This window comes from Phascolarctos cinereus, unplaced genomic scaffold (assembly GCF_003287225.1).
Source record: "Phascolarctos cinereus isolate Bilbo 61053 unplaced genomic scaffold, phaCin_HiC Scaffold_4;HRSCAF=312, whole genome shotgun sequence".
NCBI classification, from domain to species: domain Eukaryota; kingdom Metazoa; phylum Chordata; class Mammalia; order Diprotodontia; family Phascolarctidae; genus Phascolarctos; species Phascolarctos cinereus.
The window spans coordinates 268,801,746-268,824,709 of record NW_027555847.1 but is presented as its reverse complement, the minus strand read 5'-3'; the positions used below and the strand labels follow the sequence as shown (position 1 = coordinate 268,824,709).

At 38.6% G+C, this 22,964-nt stretch overlaps 1 protein-coding gene across 1 annotated transcript in view; it reads left to right on the top strand.

Annotated features, from left to right (window-relative positions):
* TMEFF1 (transmembrane protein with EGF like and two follistatin like domains 1) overlaps positions 1 to 22,960 on the top strand; it is a 147,636-nt gene extending 124,676 nt beyond the window's left edge. Inside the window, exons 9-10 of the mRNA XM_021004617.2 lie at positions 4,605 to 4,763; positions 21,848 to 22,960. Of these exons, the coding sequence (XP_020860276.1) occupies positions 4,605 to 4,763; positions 21,848 to 21,932 (244 nt within the window). The 3' untranslated portion in view covers positions 21,933 to 22,960. The remainder of the gene's footprint in view (positions 1 to 4,604; positions 4,764 to 21,847) is intronic.
* Positions 22,961 to 22,964: the final 4 nt, after the last annotated feature.

Here is a 22,964-nt window from a genome sequence, read left to right as displayed (position 1 = left end):
TACTCACAGAAACTCTGTGAGCAAAGCAGTGCCCCCATTTTACAGATGAAGAAACTGAAGTTCAGAAGAGTTAAATGACTAGGCCATGGTCACACAGCCAGTGAAACCAAGATTCAACCCAAGTCTTCTGGTTCCAAGTCTATGGCCATTATTCTCTTTGAAATAATAGGGGCAGGGGAAGGAACCAGTCATTTATTAAATACCTACTATGTGCCAGGTATTGTGCTCCTAACAGCCCAGTGAGGAAGGTGCTACTATTATCCCCATTTTACAGTTGAAAAAACTGAAGCAGAGGTTAAATGACTTGCTCTGGGTCATATAGCTAGTGTGTGAGGTCAAATTTGAACCCAAGTCTTCCTGACTCCTGGCTCAGTACTCTGTTCCCTGTACCATCTAGGACATATGCAAAGACAACAGTCAGTCTTTCCCAGACCCTCAGAAAGTCATACTACACTGGGTACTCTTCATCCTCACAAACAGAAGAGAAGATGAAAACATCCCCTCCAGCCTAGGCAGCTAGGTTGCTCAATGGATAGCTATCTAGCCCTGGAGTCAGAAAGACCTAAGTTCAAATCCAACTTCAGACACTTACTAGCTGTGTGATCTTGGGCAAATCTCTTAACCCTGTTTGCCTCAGTTTCCTCACCTATAAAAGGAGCTGCAAAAGGAAATGGCAAACCACTCCAGTATCTTTGCCAAGAAAATCCCAAATGGGGACATGAAGAGTCAGAAATAACTGAACAACAACAAAAGTACATATTTGTTGTCTCCCCCATTAGTTTTTTTCTTTTTTTGGTGAGGCAATCAAGGTTAAGTGACTTGCCCAGGGTCACACAGCTAGTAAGTGTTATGTGTCTAAGGCCAGATTTGAACTCAGGTCCTCCTGACTTCAGGACTGGTGCTCTACCCACTGCACCACCTAGATGCCCCTCTCCCCCCATTAGTTTGTGAGCTCCCTGAGGGCAAGGATGTCTTTTGCCTCTCTTTGTATACCCAGTACTTGGCTCAGTGCCTGGTATGTAATAGGTGCTTAATAGTGTTTATCGATTAACTGAATGAAAGTTCGAGGAAAATCCTATCCAGAACTGCACTAGGTCTAAGGGACAGCAGTTAAAAGTTGGTACTGTTTCTCTCAGGAGGGCAAAAGAAACTCTACCCTTTTTTCAAATAAATCCGTAAGCAGATTCCAGGCACCTTTTTAATCTATTGTTTATAAGCGAGTTAAGCTCACAGGGATTGGTAGAATTCCTTTGGTGTCAGGGTCTGTACTCATGGATTCATCAGTCACTCTGGCTTTTTTCTATCAACCTGTCTTCTCTCTTCCTCCTTGGGTCAGTCTTGCCAGGAAGAAGAGATAAAATTCACCCTGAGGAAGCAGAATGAGTGTCTGGAAACATTTTTTATTATTTTCCTGCCCTACCCTTTACCCCCATTGGATCAGTCTGAGGATGTTGTTCATTCTTTGATTCATTCATTTGCTTATTCAGTATGTTTTACTGAACCCTTTGTTCAAGCCACTGGGTTAGGTGCTATATTCAGTCAGTCAATAAATACTTACTAAGCACCTACCATGTGCCAGGCACTGTGCCAAGTTCTGAAGATAACAAAGAAAGGCAAAAGACTATCCTCAGGGAGCTCACAGTCTAATGGGAGAGACAACATGCAAATGATTATCTACAAACTATATACAGAATAAACTGGAAATAATCCACAGAGGAAAGTCACTAGAATTAAGAGGGATTGGGAAAGGCTTCCTGTAAAATTTTAGGTGGGACTCAAAAGAAGCCAGGAAGTGGAGATGAGAAGAGGGAGAATTCTGGGTGTAGGGGACACCCACAGAAAATGCTAAGAGCTGGGAGATGGAGTGTCTTATTTATGGAACAGCCAGGAGGCCAATGTCATTGGACTGAAGAGAATGTGGTGGGAAATAAGATGTCAGAAGATTAGAAGGGGCTGAGAGGGGAGGAGGGAGTTGGACACCAAACAGGACTTTATATTTGATCTTGAAGGTAATAAGGAACCCCACTGGAATTTATTAAATATGGGAATGACATGGTCAAACATAATAAGAAGACAAAATTTTCTTAAATAAAGAATTTTGTGAGAAAGATAGTCTACCATGCAAGTACTTTTTAGAACTTTCAAAATTGTTATAACCTTAGAGATGCTATTCTTGGTGTTTTCTGTAATTCCATTCAAAGCCAGGCCCTTTAAGGAGAGCTTGTAGAAAATTGTGGCTTGATGTCATGTTTGTAGACATGTTCTATTCTTGAGATTATAATGAAGAGTTTCTTAGAATATCAGAGCTGGAAGGGACTCCTGAGGTCACCTTGTTTGATCCAGTTCTGAACAAAAATCAATACCCTCAACTAGTGGTCACTTAGTCTCTGCTTAGAAAAAAAGATGAAGTAAACAGGGACTCACCACCCAAGATACCATATAGCCATTCTTATCTCATTTACTGCCAAGGAATGAAAGGGTGAAAGGAAAGACATATGGCTTTTGACTCAGTTGTACTTCCTGCCTCCTGAGTCTTCAGTCCTTCTGGTTCTTTGGCCAATAAGAAGACTCCTTGTCACTGCTCAGCACTCCTATCCCCATAATCCCCATAGTTACTCATGGTTGGGAGTAAGCTCACCCAGCTTCTGCATAGTGGATTAGCACCATGCAGGGGATATCTAGTGTGCTTTATAGTCACACTAATCCAAGCATGCTTTTAGGAGTGGGCTTTCCTTGGTCAGTCTCTCCCTTACATAGAAAGAAAGGGTCATATTTGGGATGGTACTGACAAGTCAAAAAACACTGGTCGAAGCAATGAAGAAAGAGATTTTTCTGCAGGGCAAGAAAACTGATTAGGAAAAGATTAATTAGTCTCTGATTCGGTAATTAATCTTGTGGAAAGCCAACTACATTGCGCCATGCAGGCGGTCAAAGAATTGCACATGCTTCATTGCCATCTCCGTGAAAAAGATTACCCCAGAGCAGAATAACAAGGTAGGTCATGATTTAGTCAGAGATGTCCTGGCCCCTCTCACTAAGGATGAGGCACAGAAAGTGGTACTAGTAAAGGTAGTCTGGAGCTGCTGGAATATTCCCTCAGTGGGGTTGGGGTAGAGGGCAGGGAAGTGTTGGCCACTCAGACAAGGGGCAGATCTTTCCAGAGGCCACTTAATGCTTAGAAATCTGGCTGGAAGAAGACCAGCGGCCTAGGTCGTGATGTTTAATAAAGGAAATCCAGGGAACAAGAACTGAAACAATAGCTGAGGAATTAGACATGGCAGCATCAGTTGTAGTATCCCTCAGGATAGGAGCCCCAGTACTGCTGGTGGCTCAGTTTTCATGCAGTGTGTTTCATGGTCTCTAGCCTATTCTCATGTGCAAATTCTGCCCTCACCCACCAAGAGACTTCTGCTGATTTACCCTGCATGCTGCTAGTGGGACTGAAACACCCACCCTTTAGCTTTCACTCTAGTCCAGGAATAACAAGGACACATACAGTAAAACAAATATGAAAAGTACTATATGAGAAATGTTTTAAATTGCTATGGGAATTTTAATATGAACTACCCTTTTTAATTATCAAAATATATTAAATTATTGAAATTAATTAGTATCTTATTAAATTTTAAAATATTTTTAAATTTTTAAAAATACTTTTTGATTTTTTAAGTTAGAAAGTCTATAAAATGAGCCTTTATAAAGTAAGGGATGTGTGTATCTATAATTCAGTGGACCCATCATTTTCACTGTAACATATTTTGGTTGATTTTTAAGGATTTCCCTTTATTGTGTTAATATTTTCACCCAGTTCTCAAATCTCTTCTGTTTCTCCTTTTTTAAAATTGTGTTTTAAACGTAAATACATTTCCCATAGCTTGTTCTGCTCACTTATGTTCCTAAGGCCTGTATCCTGGTACTTTTAAATCTTGGGTGAATATTTTTCTAGTTTCTCCTGCTTTTATTGTTTCAGTTAGGCCTCTTTGTTTATTAAATCTAAGAGGAAGTTATCCAATTTATATATCTCTTTCTCTCCAACTGAAAAAAATACATAAATTGATGATTAAATGCCCTATATATACTCCTTTGTTGTCTGCTGTTACACTGCCATGAAATTCTCTTGCTATTTCTTGACTACCTGAGAATTAAAAGTAATTTATCTTTATTTCTATCATTTCTATTATGGTGCAGTGGTCTCAAACTCAGATACAAATGGGGACCACTGATTTGTAGGTAAGGATCCCTGCAGGCCACATATTGACTTAGTTTTAAAATGTAATATTATCTATATTTTATTGTATTTTTATTTATTTTGTTAAATATTTTTCAATTACATTTTCATCTGGAGGGGGAGGGTCATTCAGGAATATTGTGGGCTGAATATAGCCTCTAGGCAGAGAGTTCACCGCCCCTCATTTAGTGAATTTCTGGGATCTTGATCCATTATATTGATTTTTGGCTTCTGTCTTACAGTTTCATTGCTTTGATTTTGTGCTTAATTTTCCCCCAACAGCTCAAAGACTAATAGACAGAGTTCATAAAAAAGGGCTTAAATATCAAAATATTAGTTGTTTGTATTTCTTGAAAAATCATTTTTCCTCTTTCAGGTGTGAATCTGGTTATACTGGACAGCACTGTGAAAAGACAGACTTTAGTATTCTGTATGTGGTTCCAAGTAGACAAAAACTTACCCATGTCCTTATCGCAGCCATCATTGGAGCTGTACAGATTGCCATTATCGTTGCAATTGTCATGTGTATAACAAGGTAGGTAATCATGCCAGCAATGTTAACTTGACCTTAGGGGCCAGTGACAGAGTGGGCAGAATTTATTTCCTTCCTCCTTCATTTTTGCCCATACTACCTTTCAGTTCAATCCATTTGTTAAACCTCCTCAATCCCTGTCTCATGCCAGTCATAGAATCTGGCCAGCAAAATTGGCCAAACCAAGTATAGGCAGGCTTGAAGTGAACCTAAAGTTCTTTTTCAAAAAAAAATATTTATCCTCCCCCTCAATTACATGTAAAAACAATTTTTAACATTTGGATTTTTTGGTTTTTTTAGTTTTGAGTTCCAAATTCTATCTCTCTCTCTCCTTTATCTCCCCTTTATCTAAGTCATGCATGTGCAATCATGTAAAACATATTTCCATATTAATCATTTTGTGGAAATAAAAAAAGAAAGAAAGTGAAAATAGTATGTTTCAGTCTGCATTCAGACTCCATCAATCCTTTCTCTGGAGGTGGATAAGCATTTTCATCATGAATCCTTTGGGATTGTCTTGGATCATTATAGTGAGAATAGCTAAGTCATTCACTGTTGTTCATTGTACAATATTGCTGTTACTGAGTACCATGTTCTGATTCTGTTCACTTCACTCTACGCCAGTTCATGTTTTTTTTCCAGGTTTTTCTGAGAGCATCCTGCTCATCATTTCTTTTTTTTTTAAAATTTTTTCTCCAGTTTTATTAATTTATTGATTTATCAACAATCACTTCCACATGCTTTTGAGTTGAAACTTTTTCTCCCTCTTCCCCCCCCCGCCAAGACGGTGCACAATCTGATACGGGCTTTACATTTACATTCCTATTAAACATATTTTCACATTAGTGAAGTTGTAAGTAAAAATTAAAACCAATAGGAGGACCATCAGAAAGATGAAACAAAACTCAACAGAAGGTAAAAATAAGTGATAGCGATTCAACTTCCATAGTTCTTTCTTTGGATGTGGACAGCATTTTCCATCCCGAGGCCTCTGGAGATGTCTTAGATCCTTGTAATGCTGAGAAGGGTTCAGTTTAACAATATTAGTCATCGCATAACATGGCTGTTATTGTGTACAAAGTTCTCTTGGTTCTGCTCACTTCACTCAGCATCAGACCATATAGGTCTTTCCAGGTTTTTCTGAAGTCAGCCTGTTCATCATTTCTTATAGCACAATAGTATTCCATTACATTCATATACCACAACTTGCTCAGCCATTCCCCAATTAATGGGCATCCTCTCAATTTCCAATTCTTTGCCACCACAAAAAGAGCTGCTATGAATACTGCTCATCATTTCTTACAGCACAATAGTAGTCCATCACAGTCATATACAACTTGTTCAGCTATACCCCAATTGATGGGCATTCCCTCAATTTCCAATTCTTTGCTACCACAAAAGGAGCTGCTATAAATATTTTTGTACAAATAAGTACTTTTCCCTTTAAAAAAAAAACTCTTTGGGATACAGACCTAGTAGTGGTATTGTGGATCAAAGGATATGCACAGCTTTATAGCCCTTTGAGCATAGTTCCAGATTGCTCTTCGGAATGTGAACCTGAGGTTCTTGAATAACAAGAATGTCAGGTCCAGGTTGGGTTTATATACCTGTCTTTCCACCAGGATGTGTAGGAAGGTTCTCAGGTCAAATTCCCTAAGTTTGTATCATGAGTTTATAGTATAAATTGTAACCTTGTAGAATCAGAGCTGGGAAAGATCTTGGAGACCATTGAGCCCAACATCCTCATTCAATACACGGAGAAAGTGAGGCTTAGAGAGAGTAAGCGACTTGCCCAGGATAACATAGCTAATTAGCATCTGAGGGCAGTACATAACCCTTTACCCTCTTCCTCCCTACACAGTCCCATTAGAGTACAGTCAAAAACTCATTGCAGGACTATAGATGTCTCTGTCCTGCAGACCAGAGTGCTCATGTTCAGTGGTGTACAGAAAGCTGGGAACCGTAGAATAGGGCACCACCTTTCACTGCTGTGTCAAGGGGCAAGACTGGAGAATGGTAGACCTGCAGAAGAATGACCTGTAAGGCAGTAGCCTTACAGCCGCCTTATAGATTTTTTTTTAGCCCTTTCTAAATGAATCGTATCCTATGCCCTAAGATAATGGGGGTAATAATAAATGGGCGTAATAATAGCACCTACCTCCCAGAGTTGAGATAGTATTTGTAAAGTGCTTCACAAACCTCAAAAAAAGCGCTAGCTATTACTGCTGTTATTATTATTGCTACTTTAGAAAGGACGTGGAAAATCTAGAGTATGTCCAGAGGAGGGAGACCAAGTCATGAGAGAATCTGTTGAAAGACCTGAGGAGAAAATTTAGTAGGGACGTAAGGTCTGTCTTCAAATATTTGAAGGTCTCTTTTGTTTGATTCCAGAAGGCAGGGCTTGATAGAAATCACAGAGAGGCAGATTTGAGTTCATGATCACGAAAAACTTCCTACGAATTAGAGCTGATCGGAAGTGGATAGGAGATAGTGGGTGGACTCTGAGTGGAGGCTGCATGTCAAAAAGGAGATTTGTGCTTCAGATACAGATTAAGGGATCGCTAGGTCTCTTAGCTCCAGCATTCTATGATTTTTATCTTTTATCTAACGAGGGAAGGAAGACACATGAGGAGCAAGGGAGGAAGGGAATAAACATTTATATAGTACCTACTATGTGTCAGGCACTGTGCTAAGTGCCTTTTTTCCCAAATGTTATTATCATGTGTTCCTCACAGTAACCCTACCAGGTAGGTGCTATTATCATTCCTATGTTACAGATGGGGAAACTGAGGCAAACAGAGGTTAAGGGTCACACAGCTAGTAAGCATTTAAGTCTAGATTTGAACTTAGGTCTTCTTGCTCTATGCTCAGTGCTGTATCCACCACACCACTAGTTACCGCTGTCATATGGGGTGAACTAAATATATTTGGTATTAATGGCATAGCTCGTCTCGCCTCTGGGCATCAGAATCTCATACTGTAAGTAAATGAAAGTACTTGTTTTGGACCAGAACTTATTTGAAGCTGAACTCAGGATAATGGAAAAGTGTCAGCTTCCACATAGTATTGAACCTGAAAAGAGTCAAGGCAAATCCAGTTTAAATTGGCTCTAGTTTTTCCTAACATAGACTATTTCTCTCCTTCCTCCCTTACTTTTCCCCTCATATTTTTGGTTTCATTTCATTTGTTAAACACCTCCTAACTCAAGTGATCGGAATTTAGCCAACAGAATAGGAAGGCCAAGTAAATGGAGGCAGGCTTTGATTGCAGATGATAAATTCAGCCACCCCCAACTTCTTCCTGTGTGTTTATCCCGTCTTCATGAGAACAAATGCTTCACTTTTTTTTTAAATTTCAGTCAATCAAGAAACATTTATTAAGTACCTACTATCTGCCAGGCACTATGCTAAGCTCTGGGGACACAAAAAGAGGCAAAAGACAGTCCCTGCCCTTCTTGATAAAGCTTGAGAAACATTTCCATCAAAAATGTTTTTAAATAAAAATGTTTTACTGCCTTCTTTTGATGGAGCCACATTTTTTTAAATTAATAAATCATTGCCTACACTCAAGAAAATAAGCTGATTTATCACTAAATTAGAATGTTTTTATCATCTAAACTAGTGGGGAATACACACACACACACACACACACACTCTCACACCCACCCACATCCACACCCAGACATACACACATATTTCCAGGATAAGGAATACAGGGAATATTTGGTTAAGCACCCCCCAAAAAAACTCTATTGAGATCACTCTCTTTGTTTTATTTCTTATGTACATATACATGGTAAAATCTAGAATTTATTTCTTTTCATATTGAACAGTGGGTATAGGAAAGGGGGCAAACAGAATAAGCATTTTTATAGCTCCTATGTGTCTGGCACTGTGCTAAGCTCTCTGTGCAAATATTATCTCATTAGAGCCTCAAAATAACTGTGTGAGGTAGGTGCTATTATCATCCCCATTTTATAGTTGAGGAAACTGAGAGTAAGTGATTTGCTCAGGGTCACACAGTGTCTTAGGTTGGATTTGAATTCAGGTTTTCTGATTCTAGGCTCAGCACACATGCATGGTGACCTCTAGAATTTATCTCCTTTCATATTGAATAGGAGATAGTGGAAGATTTACTGAAAGCCAAGGAGTATGAAACCAAAAAAGGCTGTGACCCCCAATCTAAAAATTAATTCTCATTGCCGTCCTCATTATTCTCACACTGTGCATTTGTATAACTTGCCACAGTTCACAAACTTCCGTCACAGTAGGAGGCAACCTGGAGCTCAGGTTTTCTCTGTGGCCACATGACCTCAACAAATCATTTCACCCCTCTCAGAGTTTCAGTTATCTTTTTTTCTTTTCTTTTTGGTGGGTCATTCGAGGTTAAGTGACCTGCCCAGAGTCACATAGCTAGGAAGTGTCAAGTGTCTGAGGTCACATTTGAACTCAGGTCCTCCTGACTCCAAGGCCAGAGCTCTAACCGCTGCACCACCTAGCTGCCCCTCAGTTATCTCTTCTGGGGGAAAAAAAAAAGAAGAGGACTGAACCAATTATCTCTTAGGTCCTTTTTTGGCTCTGACATTCCTAGGATTCCATTCCTCTTATTTGATTCCCACAAGAACACTGTAAAGTAGGTAGGACAGGTATTGGTACCTTATTTGTACAGAGGAGGAAACTGAGACTCCATTATGTACCAGTGGCAGGGCCAGTATTGACACTCAAGTCTTTTGACTCCAAGTTCAGGGCTATTTCTACTTTCAACATTGCCTCAAAAAAAATGAGATAGAAACAGGGCAGCAACATTCCTCTTATCTAGAAATAAGCCCTCCTAGTAACCTTCAACATCTAAGAGAACCAGGAGTAAGCAAAATATAAACTTAGAAGTAAATTAGGGTTTCTTTACTCCTTAGAAGAGGCAGGCACCCCCACCCAAACGAGTGTGTGTAAAATAAGATAGTGAGATTATAATCTGGAACACAGTGCTAAATCAAGAAGTGACACCTGCTAGCAGGGGGACAAAGATGGAGGAAAAAAATGCTCTTCTTTAAGCATAGCAACATGAGAGCATAAGTGTGCAAGGGACATGGGCTGTGCTAGAGCACGCTGTACCCTATGCATGCCTAAGAATGTGAATGTAATGACGTTTCCAGTTTACATGACAATACCAAAGGTGTCACTGTACTGCAGTATAGCACAATAATAGTTATTTCTAATTAATTAATTAGTTTTTAACCTTTATTTAAAAATGGTTTTTTTGAGTTCCAATTCTCTCTCTCCTTCCAGCCCTTTCCCAACTCATTGAGAAGGCAAGCAATGTGATACCCAAATAATGGATATTTATAAGGAACATCTGATTATATGAGCTTAACAATCATCTGGGCCAACACTCATTTTACAGGAAAAAGGACTGGGGTCCACAGAGGTTAAGTGACTTGCTCAAGGTCATATAGAGAATAAGTGTCAGAGATGACTTTGAACCTCAGTTCTCTAAATCAAATACTCTTTCTACTTTACCATGCTTCCTTCCATGGAGGCATTTTAAAAAAGGCTAAATTATGTCCAGTATAGTCTATTTAAGGAAATAGGGAAGGAAGTAATATAGTTGAAAATGATTTCTGTCCAAAAAAGGGAGTTCACAACAGTCAAACAATTTGAATCTTTGAGGAGGCTTCAACAATAACTGATATTAATATAGTGCTTTAAGGTTTGAGCCTCACAATAACCCTGTGATATAGTTAATATAGTTGTTATTGGCCCCATGTTACAGATGGTAAAACTGAGGCTCAGATAGGTTAAGAGATTTTCCCAAGTCACATAACTTGTAAATGTCAGAGGAAAGATTCAATTCAAGGCTGTTCCCAATTCCAAGCCTAGCACTCTTTTGACTGCATTGCATTGCCTCCTAGAAGAAACCAGTAATTGAATTTCAAGCCAAAAATGTACAGCAACTGTACGATGAAGCTTTTTATATTTTCATGACTAACTTACAAAAGACTATACAAAGGCTAGCAATGTGGGGATTTGTTTGGTTTGACTGTTTACTTATTGCAAGAGTTTTGTTTTTCCTTTTTTTTTTAAATTGTAGAAGCAGTACAAGGGTGAGAAAATATTGTTAATTTTAGAAAAAATAAAATTTTAATAAGCATTTAAGCAGCTAAGCTTTAGTAATCTGGAAAATTCACTTAAAATACCTCATTTCCAACTGATGGTGGATATTTGAAGTATTTTTTATTCTGGGTTTTCTTGTTATCTGCCTATGGAATGGAATCACAGGATTTTTTTTTTGGAATTTTTTTTAAAATTTATTTTTAGTATTCAACATTCACTTTTATAAGATTTTGAGTTCCAAATTTCCCCCCCTCCCCAACACAGCATTCCATCTGACATAGACTCTACATGTACAATCATATTAAACGTATTTCAACATTAGTCATATTGTGAATGAAGAATTAGAACAAAAGGGGAAAACCACAAGAAAGAGAAAGAAAAAAAAAGAGAGAGAAAATAGTATGCTTTGATCGGCATTCAGACTCCATAGTTCTTTCTCTGGAGGAATCATAGAATCTTAATACTGGGAGGTACCTTATAGATCTAGTCCAACTGAGGAAACTGAGGCATGGAAAGAGGAAGTGACTAAGCTTGGGTCACATAAGTACTAACTGGGTGAACCAGCATCAGAATTTAGGTCTTCTGAATCCAATTCCAGTGGTCTTTCCATTAAGCCATGCCATCTGCATCACCTTAAATTTCTCTAAATCTGCATCTTTAGGAAGCAAAGGTGATATTCATCAGTCCTATAATTTGAACCTCTGAAGAGGTTTCGCCAACAATTATAAGTGATGTTAATATAGTGCTTTAAGGTTTAAGCTTCATAATAACCCTGTGAAATAGTTAGCATATGTATATTGGCCCCATGTTACAGATGGTAAAATTGAGCCTCAGATAGGTTGAAGGACTCTTCCCAAATCACAGAATTAGTATGTGTCAGAGGAAGGATTCAGCTCAAGGGTACTCCTAAATCTAAGCCTGGTACTCTTCTGACTTCACTACATTGCCTCCCAGAAGAAAGCTGTAGTATAATTTCAAGCCAATTATATACAGCAACTGTAGAGTGAAGCTCTTCATAGTTTAATAACCAGCTCATGGAAGGCTATACCAGGGACACAACTGCTAAGAGCACAATGTCAGAGAAAGGTATCACATTGTGACTTCAGCCTCCTTAAACATCCAGAGGTAAACTTAGAGGGATTCTGGGCTGGAAATTGACTGTTGGCCTCAGACAGGGGTATGGTAGTAAATGTTTAACTATCAGGTGGGGGGGTAGAATATGCCCATGATACTTTTAAGTTTAATCTCCATTATTAACATTTTCTCTATCACTTTCTTAAGTCTAGAAAATTTAAAAAAAACCCTTAAACTTGGATTTGTGGTGGTGTGTTTTTTTTTTCAGAGATATGAATGCTCACATTGAAAATTTAACATTTGTTTCTCACAAACAGGTATTATAAATTGGCTCCAGCACATATATGTCTGCTTTGTAGGTGTGTAAGATTTCTGCTTCTTCTCTAAGGAAGGCATCGTTTACTTTGAGAAATAGAGTGGCTCAAGGACCTTTGGAGCAGTGCCCCACCCCACTTCAGATTGCTTCCTCCAAAGCTATTCCTCTCAATACGGCTGGATAAGTGGGGAGTTAGCTAAAGGGACCTGGCCTGGTAGAATAAAGGTTAGCACAGAGTCACCAAATTTCAGTGTCTGAAGGAACCTCAGCATCTGTCCAGTCCAATCTGAATGTGAAACAAATCACCCCATTAGACTGTAAGCTTCTTGAAGACAGGGGCTGTCTTTTATTTCTCTTTATATCCCCAGTGCTTAGCACAGTGCCCGGCACATAGTAAACACTTAATAAATATTACTTGAATGAATGGTTGATCTCTTCAACATCTCCAACAGGATTTCATCCACGCTTTGATTAAAGACTTCTAGAGAGGAGAGCCCACTCTCTCTCAAGCAGTATTTTTGATTACATCTAATTTTCAGGACATTTTCCTTACATCAGAGGTCCTTAACCTTCTTTTGTGTCTTGGACCCCTTTGGCGGTCTGGTGAAACCTGTGGACCCTTTCTCAGAAAAATGTTTTTAAATGATTGCAAAATAACATACATAGGGTTATGAAGGAAACCAATTACCCTGAAATTATTAGCAAATGTTAATTAAAAAAAAGTTCACAGATACCAGATTAAGAATCCTTGCCTTATGAAGAGCTGAAATCTGCCTTCCTGTGGCTTCTAGTCACTGCTCCTAGCTCTGCCTTTTAGAGCCAGTCAAAACAGACTGAATCCCTCTCACACCTGACAGTTCTTCAAATACATGAAGACAGCAGGGATAGATAGATAGATACATAGATACATAGGTACATAGGTACATAGATACATAGATAGATAGTAAATAGATAGATAGATCTCTCTCCCCTAAGTCTTCTCTGGATAAAATATCCCAAATTCCTTCAACTCAGTTCTCATATAGCACAGTCTTGAGACCTCTAGCATCCTGGTCCTCTTCCTATGGATGCCCTTCAGCTGATTAGTGCCCTACCTAAAATGGGACCAGATCTGACCATGTTTCTCTAGATCTGGTCAGAGGATTGAATCAGAGTGTGAAAAAAAGAACTGGAGGGGGCAGCTAGGTGGTGCAGTGGAGAGAGCGCCAGCCTTGAAGTTAGGAGGACCTGGGTTCATATCCAGCCTCAGACCAAACACTTGACACTTACTAGCTGTGTGACCCTGGGCAAGTCACTTAAGCCCAATTGCCTAAAAAAAAAAAAAGAGTACTGGATTTGTCCACAGAGGACTCTAACCTGGAAGTTTATTTCACCCCTGGACCTCCCAAGTTGGAAGTGCCCTCTGGGGCCTGTGGCCATCTCCCTCTTCTTGGTTACTTTCCTTCCAGAGGATGGCCAGGTCAGCCTTTTCTTCCTTCGTCTTCAGGCTATACTCCTGCTGCCTCTCTCTACTATGCCCATAGTCATTGCTTCATAAATCCTTGTTGACTTGTTTAAATTCTGACTCTCCTATGTACAACTTGTGCAAATTTGGACAATTTACTCGACCTTCTGGGCCTTAATTTCTTCTGCTGTAAAATAAGAGGATTGCACCAGAGATTTTTAACCTATGGGGCTGTGAATTTTTTGATAACTTCGTTGCAGTATAATTGGCTTCCTTTGTAATCCTGATTTTATGCATTTTAAAGCACTGTTTTGAAACCCTCACCATCACAGTGATATTCTTCAATTTGTTCTTTAGCCCTTTCTAGAATGGGGCCATAGCTGACCACAGTACTCCAGACCTGGTCTGAAACTTAAAAAAACCAAACGAACAAAAAATTCTAAAGTGAAAAGAAATTAAAGTTTTACGGGGAAAACAAAAAGTAAGTCATTATTCTGAGAAGGGGTCTGTAGGCTTCCCCAGATATGACACAATAAAGGTGAAGAACCCCTTTGCTAGATAACCTTTAAGGTCCCTTCCAGCTCTAAATTTTATAACTATGAAAGCTGCTGGAATCCAGAAAAGGGGCATGGGAGGGTACAGAATTTGCTCTCCTTTTGTGTGTGAGGAAGGAGAAAGCATGGAAATTGTTTTGGCATGCTCAGCATGGAGGTTGAGAGACCAGAAATGCAATCCTACTTACAGGCCTAGACATGCTAACAAGTGGAAAACTCCTGGCCTTCCAAGAGACTGAGATGAGACAAGTTCCAGGAAAAGGGAGGAGACAGACAGCGAGGGAACTCGGGCTGTCAGAGGGTGTCAGTCAGGGCTAGTAATGTGCAGCATCTTGTCCCCTACAGTGAAAGTATTGCTATCCCCCTGGAACCTGGGAACTGCTTTTTAGTTTCTGAGATGCTGCTGTTTTCTCCATGTGAAGGTGAAACCAGAAATGATTATCTCAATCTTCACAAGTCACCTCACCTCACTTGTATGGGCAGCCCTCATCTACTCACCTACATATTACTTTTTTAAAAATAATATTTCATTTCCCCCCCCAGTTACATGTAAAGACAATTTTTAATACTCATTTTAAAAATTATTCTCACTTCCCCCTACCCTGAGACAGTAAGCAATTTGATACAGGTTATGCATGTTCAATCATGCAAAACATATTAGCATATTTGTCACCATATATTACTTTTAATGACCCTTGGTGAGTAAATCAGATCTACACAGCTATTAGAAAGCTTGACCCCAGTTTGTCAAATTTGTCAAATCTCTTGTTTGTCAAATTTTCCTGGAGTCCTTTGTTTGGATCTCTGATTTGCTCCCATCAAGCTTCTCTACCTTGTAGTATAATCTTCCATGAATATGAGAAGCAGCCTGGAGTTACGGTTAAAGAACTAACCTTGGAATCAGGATAATCTGGGTTTAAGGTCTGCCTCTGACACACGCTGGCTGTTTGACCTTGGCTAGTCACTTCCCACTGCCCCCAGGTAGCTCTTTAAAAGGATTGTACATGGCAGAACATTTATTACTCTTCATTAGTAGATGGCGTTTCCCCACCAGGAGATCCCTATACCAATTCATTGTTGGTGGAATTGTAAAATGATCCAACCATTTTGGAGAACAATTCTGGAATTATGCCCAAAGAGTTATTAAACTACCTAAACCCTTTGACCCGGCAATGTCACTACTTGGTCTATTTCTGAAGATGATTAGGGAAAAAGGAAAAGAACCTCTATGTTCTAAAATGTTTGGTAGCAGCTCTTTGTGGTGGCAAAGAACTGGAAATTGCAGGAATGCCCAACAATTGGGGAATGGCTAAACAAGCTGTGTATAAAATTGTGATGGAATATTACTGGGCTATAAAAAATGATGAGCTCAGTGATCTTCGAAAAATGTGGAAAGATCTGCACAAAATAATGAAGAGCAAAATGAGCAGAACCAAGAGAATATTGTATATAGTAACAGCAATATAGTTTTAAGAAAAATTTAGAGCGAATGAGTTATTTTGTCTATTATAAATACCCAAATTAGCTATAAAGGATATATGAAGAAAGATGTTGTCTGGATCCAGAGAAAGAAATGATAAGCAGAAGTATGTATAGAATACTTTTACATATACATATACATATATATATATATATATATATATATATATATTTTGTGTGGTGTGTGAGTGGTGTGTGTGTGTGTGTGTGTGTGTGTGTCTAATGATAGCCATCTCTAGGGCGGGGCAGAGGAGAAGAAAAAAAAAGTTACATACTAATTTGTTATATATTTGAAAAGAATAGCAAGTTGTGAATGTTAGATTTGCAGTTTCATGTACAATCATCTTTTATGGAAATGCTCATTTTATTCCATAAATTAAAAATAGAGTTTTTAAAAAATGAAATCTCAAGTCTGAACAAAAAAACTCCTTCCTTAGCCATATTTTGGTCTCATCCCACCATGCTTCCTTGCACCAAGACACCTATTGCACCTTGTTTGTTCCCACCATTTGTACATTTGTATATAGACGTTTTGGGCAATGGGTTTAGTGCCAGTTCCTTTCTTACAATTCATATCCTGTGAAAATCTGGGCTTCTCTATCAACTCTATTGTGGCATCTCTCCATGGTAGCAAACTTGGTGGATATTCAGTCACTGTTCTCCCTTCTTTTTAATTTTTGATTAAATTTGCAAGACTCCAGATTTACATTCTTAACCTGCTCTTGCTAAGTAGATACCATCTGTGGCAAACAACCTATCATTTTTTTTTGAGCTACAGTCAAGAAACAACAACAATAACATTTATATAGTGCTTTAAGGTTTACAAAACACTTCACATACGTTATCTCACTTTACTCTCACAGTGACCCTGGGTGATAGGTGCTATTATTATCTCCATTTCACAGTTGAAGAAACTGAGGCATCAGAGGTTAAGTGACTTGTCCAGAGTCACACAACTAGTAAGTGCTTGAGGTAGAATTTTAACTCAGTCTTCCTGACTACAAGCCCAGCACTCTATCTGCTGTGTCACCTACCAAATCCTATTTTCAGACACTATCTTTGTAAGCAGCTTTTCACTTATCAATTCTGCCTTTCTGTCTTCTTAAGCTTTGCCTTTGGTTGGTTTCAGTGATAAAAAATACCACCTGTGCCCCTAAGGCCTTCATTTCCCTGATCAAGACTTAAGAGTATTTAGCAATACTGGCAGTATGATTTATGTTACCAGAAGTGAATAATAGGCATCCAGTTTGGCAGGTCTGGGAAAGTTCCCTGGCATCTCCTAGATACATGCCTCACACAAAAAACAGCAGACCTCTCTGTTATCATCAAACAAATAGCTGTGTCAGTAACCCTGGGCAGGAACTCACCAATCATCACTCTTACTCTTTTAACCCTTAATGGATTATGTTTTACCTGATAGTACCTGAAGGTCAATACCATCACTCCTAGGAGTACAATCAGCAAAGGTTTCAGCTCCCTCTAATGAGGAACCTCATCTCTGTTACTTTGCTATTAACTGTTCATTGGTCCTTCTTCCCTTTTTCCTCTGTTACATTCTTTAGCCCTCCAATGTTCTGACTCAGGTCAGAATTTACCTCTGCTTCTCCAGATCTGTTTTTCTTCTTTGTTTTCAAGTAGAAGCCTCCTTTAGTTAAAGGCATCCCCTCAATCTCCTTGATAACCTATATAATGGATGGACCGTTGTCCAGGCCCTTCATTTTCTCTTCTATGATAGAGACCAGCCTGGATTCTGAGCATAGATAACAATCACTTTGGCCCTGGCAGAAACACAAACCTTGCAAGCTTCATGGTCTTTACTGTCTATTTTACTGAAAGTATGTGTAGTTCAGTGCTTACCATTCTTTTGGGATTTTTTAATTAACTTTTTTCAAAGAACTGAAATACATTTTCTCTCCTTCTAACCTTACCCACCCACTAAAAACAAAAGAAAAACAAATATGCATAGTTGAGCAAAACAAATTCCCAGGGTGCTTAGCATTCTTGCTAGTAGCTTCCTTAAAGAACTAGTGTGGCAAAGTGCTCTTCTTCACTTATTTTGTGTAATCATAGATCTCAGTGAGGAAGTCTTTTCATATTGTGGCTTTGGTGCAATGAACAAAATCTCATCCATACATAGGAGCTTCGGGAGGACCTCACCATCTATAGGGCATCCTTCTTCTGTTTGGTCCTTCCCAAGGGCATCCTCCATGATCATAGGAAGCACCTTTGTTGAGCATATAACATTTTGTTTTATGTCTTACTTTTCCTTAATGATCAGAAGATCCTTCAACAGAATTATCCCGTGGTTGCATTTATCAAAAAAAAATCTTGGAGCAGCTAGGTGGTGCAGTGGATAGAGCACTGGCCCTGGATAGAGGAGGACCTGAGTTCAAATGTGGCCTTAGACACATAACACTTACTAGCAGTGTGACCCTGGGCAAGTTACTTAACCCCCACTGCCCAACCAAAAAAAAACCAAAACGAAACTCCTCCAACAAAGAGTCCTTTATACATATATGCTGAGGGTTTGTTGGTTTGTTTGTTTGGTTTTTTTTGGTTAGGTAACAGGGTTAAGTGACTTGCCCAGGGTCACACGGCTGGTACATGTTATGTGTCTGAGGCTGGATTTGAACTCGGGTCCTCCTGAATCCAGGGCAGGCGCTGTATCCACTCCACCACCTAGCTGCCCCCTAGGAGGAGTTTTTAAAGCCGCAATTTGCTCTGAGTTGAATGCTTCTTTTAATTTAAATTTCATTTTTATTTTCAGTTCCATATTCTCTCCCTCCCACATACCCCCATCTATTAGGAAATCAAGAAATACAATACCCATTATAAAGTCATGTAAAACATATTTCCACATTAGTCATTTTCCCCCAAAAAAAGTAAGAAAAATAAAGAAAAGAAAAAAAATGTGCTTCAATCTATACTCAAATTCCATCAGTTCTCTTTCCGGAGGTGCATAACATTAAATACTTTTCTGTAATCAGCATCCCTTTCAGTCAGCTATGCAACCCCAAAGATGTGGTCAGATGCAGAGAATCATTAGTAAAACCTATTTGTTTTTCTTCCTCATATTTTCATTTTGAAGGTACTTAGCACTGTCAGATAGATTTTATAAATATGCAAAGTAGGCATGTGGGTCTGTATTTAAATGTCATTCTCTTTTTTGAGCATTAATACTACCTGGGTTTTTCCTGTTCTTTTGGTAGTTTTCCCTCCTTGAAATATTTTGAAAAAATCCCTCAAGGCTTTCAAGATTTGAGCATGAAATGATCACTTCTTCAGAATCACCAACAGGAAGTCATCAGGCTTTGATTAAAGCCCCATAATGAGGGGAACCCACCTCTTAAGACAGCATTTCCCACTTTTGAATATCTCAAATTAATAAAAATAATTCTTAACTGCTCTCATTTCATGGGTCCCTTTGGCAGTCTGGTGAAACCTATGGATACCTTGTCAGAATAATGTTTTTAAATGCATGAAATAAAATACATAGGATTATAAAGGAAACCAACTACACTAAAATACAGTTTTAAAATATTAACAGAGCAAAAGACTTCCTTGGTGTCTATTTGATCTGGTTTGGCTGCTCTTCCCCCAAATGTAAAGTAGCTCTATATAAGGATATATTGCAGATAAAATAGAAACATGATTTAGAGATCAGGAAACATCGGATATAAAAAAGCACTTAGAAATTTGAATGATATAAAAGGATTTGGAAAAAACAAAGTTAGACAATGACCTGAGCTAAACTCCACTGTGTCTGAAGGATTCACGACAGTGGGTTTCATTTCTGAGCTGGAGCGGTCTGATGACATGAATGCAGTCTACTGAGTAGGATATGCTGGAAACATAGCCACACTTATCTCTAGATCTAGGCTGCCAGTCCCTTTTGTATGGATTTCCTATCATCTGCAACCTGAGTATGGATTGTAGCACCAGCATTTCCTGCTCAGCAAATTGTGTTCCACAGTATCTTAGCTCAGCTTTCCAGTCATAGCAGCTCAGAAATACCCCAGGGTTTTTCTTTCCATGGCAGTTCTCTAGAATGGCTTCCATCTTTTTTCCAAGGGGAGGGGGGTGTCTTCCTTTCCCAGCTTTGGGTCTTTTGAGACAATCGTTGTATCTTAAGATCCCATAGAATTCTGACATCCTGGGGCTTTCTTCCAATGAAGAAGCAGCCTCTCACCTCACTATGTTGGCTACTTGAAGTCTTGCTGGGGAGATCCCATTAAGGACTGACTTGTGTCTATTAGTATCCCAGTGAACATAGGTCAAACTTATACAGTTATCCATTCCACATCATGATAGGGGTTAGGGTTGTGGTACCCCCGAGATCTGGAAAATTCATATAAAAATTTTTGGCCCTCTCTTCATACCAGAGAAGTCTGACTTATTATGGTATTAAAAAGTAAAATGTATTGATATTATATAATACTATACACATATTTTATGCATTTCTGAGTTTCTAAACTTTTTCTGTGTCATATGCTGGCCTTCACATGTCATCTGCAACTTCCACAAAATTCCCCCCAAGTTCGCATTTAATTTCTTATGCTAACCTGTGATATATCAAAACTGCAATAGGGAAAAGTCACAATGTGGAAATGTTAACTGTGTGTTCTTGAATTTTAACTTACTTACGTTATATAGCACATTGACCTGCATTTTCAGTGTGCAGATATATAGATGTTCTTGTTTATTTCTGGTTTTGGCCATCCTGTATGGATTTTTTTCTCTTTCTCTGTTCTTGCCTCTCACTCATAAGTCCGTTATTTATAATTCTCTTAATTGTTAATTAATTCAGAAGATTTTATAGTGTATCATTCCCCTGTAGCCCTGCCCCCAATACAAATAATCTTGTGCATATACTCAAATGGTCTTGCTAAGCTTAAATCCTGGGGCTGGCAATTCAAACTCTGTGACTTAACTCCAACTTTATTGCCATTGGAATTCACTTCTGAGATTAGAGATCTCCCAGGACGGCTGGAAGGGTCCTGATATAGGAGTGTTTAATTTTATTAAGAACACTGATAGAACCATAAAATATCGTGGCTGGAAAGGACCCTTTGAGATCATCTAGTTCAACCCTTTCATTTTACAGACTAGGAAACTAAGACTCCTAGAAATCAAGGGACTTACCAAAAACAAAACAAAACAAAACACCAGTTACTAGTCTTTTCTGAGCATTCCGGTTCAAAGAGTTCTCACTGTTATGGCAGGCCAGTCATTTCATCCAAAGACAGTGTGGTGTGATTGAGAGCATTCTGCAGTGCTAATCAAAATAACTTTATTCTTGTCCTTCCTCTCAGCTCCTTGTCAGCTGTGTGACCTTCGGCAAGTTGCTTAACCTCTCTTACCCTCAGGTTCCTCATCTGAAAAATAGTAATATTTGTCTTGCATAACAAATGTATTTGCTGTATTTGAAAACCTCATAAAGATGCAAGACATTGTGAAGAAAGTACCTTAGAAACCTTAAAGTACTGCTGGGAGTAAGCAGAATTCAAGCAGTGATTTATTTTTGCCTTTTTTTTTTTACATCAAGTTAATTTCTCAATTCAGGTTGTCCTGAAAGTCTTAGGTCAGTTTTAAACCCTTCTACCCTACCCTTGCTAGGTGGTACAGTGGATAGAGTTGCTGGGCCTGAAGTCAGGAAGACTTATCTTCGTGAGTTCAAATCCAGCCTTAAACACTAGCTGTGGGACCAGGCAAGTCATTTAACACTGTTTGCCTCAGTTTCCTCATCTGTAAAATGAGCTGGAGAAGGAACTGGCAAATCACTCCGGTATCTCTGCCAAGAAAACCCCAAGTGGCATCACAGAGTGTCAGACAAGACTGAAACAACTGAACAACCAAAACCCAAGCATTCTACATTACTGTGGGTTTTTCCTGCTAAAGAAAAAATGTGCCCCACCCCTCTGCTCCCAACTCTGCAGAATGAATGGAATCCAGAGCCACACTGATACCCTCCCTTACCCTGAACAGCACATCATCCCCTCCCCCCCACTATGATATATAGCTTTCTTTGTGTGTGAAATTAGGTTATCTTGCAAAACTTTTATAATATCCTAAGTACAATAATTACTTTCTTTTTCTTTTTTAAAAAACAGAAAATGCCCTAAGAACAACAGAGGACGTCGGCAGAAGCAAAACCTAGGCCATTTTACATCGGACACGTCATCCAGAATGGTTTAACTCGATGACTTTTATATGTACACCAACCATGTGATAAACATTTTATTATGTCTTTTTTTAAAGAATAGAAATATTTATTTCAGAGGCCTTATTTTTGGACATTTTTAGTGGAACACTGTCGGCTTGTATTTAGAAAAGCATCAACTCTGACAATGACGGAGTTTCTGTTTTGTGTTTTTAAATACTGAATTTCATTTTCTGTATCTGTAACACATGGTTATATAAGACTTGTACTTTACCCATGGAATGTAATATTTTTGCAAACCCAGATCATTTAGCAAATGATTATAGAGTCACACACACACACACACACACACACACACACACACACACACACAGAGCCACAAGAATCGAGCATGAACTAAAGGTAAAAGATGTTTACAGATTACTTTTCATACAAAAAAACCCTAGAAGACACTGTGTTTAAATAGATATTTAAATGTTTTTGAGATTTAGTACATGATTTTTTTAGGCACTGCTTACCGCATGAATTGTGAAGCTGTATATGTGTGTAGCTGTAAAATATTTATAAAATGTTTGGACCATAAATTGAGCGCTACTTTCCTTGAGAAACGCTTCTAAGATTTGGAAAAGGATCCTAAGGTGCTGATGGAACAGATCCGTAAAAAGTGGGCCTTGGTAGATTTAATTATTGTGATCATTGACTTTAAGAGGCAACAGATTGGAATCAAGCCTACTTTTTTCATTAAGACCATTTTAATACTCAGTCACTTTTTGAAGAAAATATTTAACACAAAAAATAAATTGATTGTATTAGTGTTTGTCATTAAAATGCAAAAAAAAATCATTAACAAGCAGTGTTCTTGAAGAGAATATGCCAAGAGCTTAAAAAAAAAACCGCTTTTTCCAAATTAGACTTCTGGTTATAGTTATATTAATAGATTGTTGATGTTTGGAAGATCTGAAATGTGAGTAGGATGTATTCAACTGTTTAACATGTAGTTTAGACTTTCAGAAGTATGCATGTAGAATTTAATAATTTGTTGAAAATAAACAATTGATTTTAACATT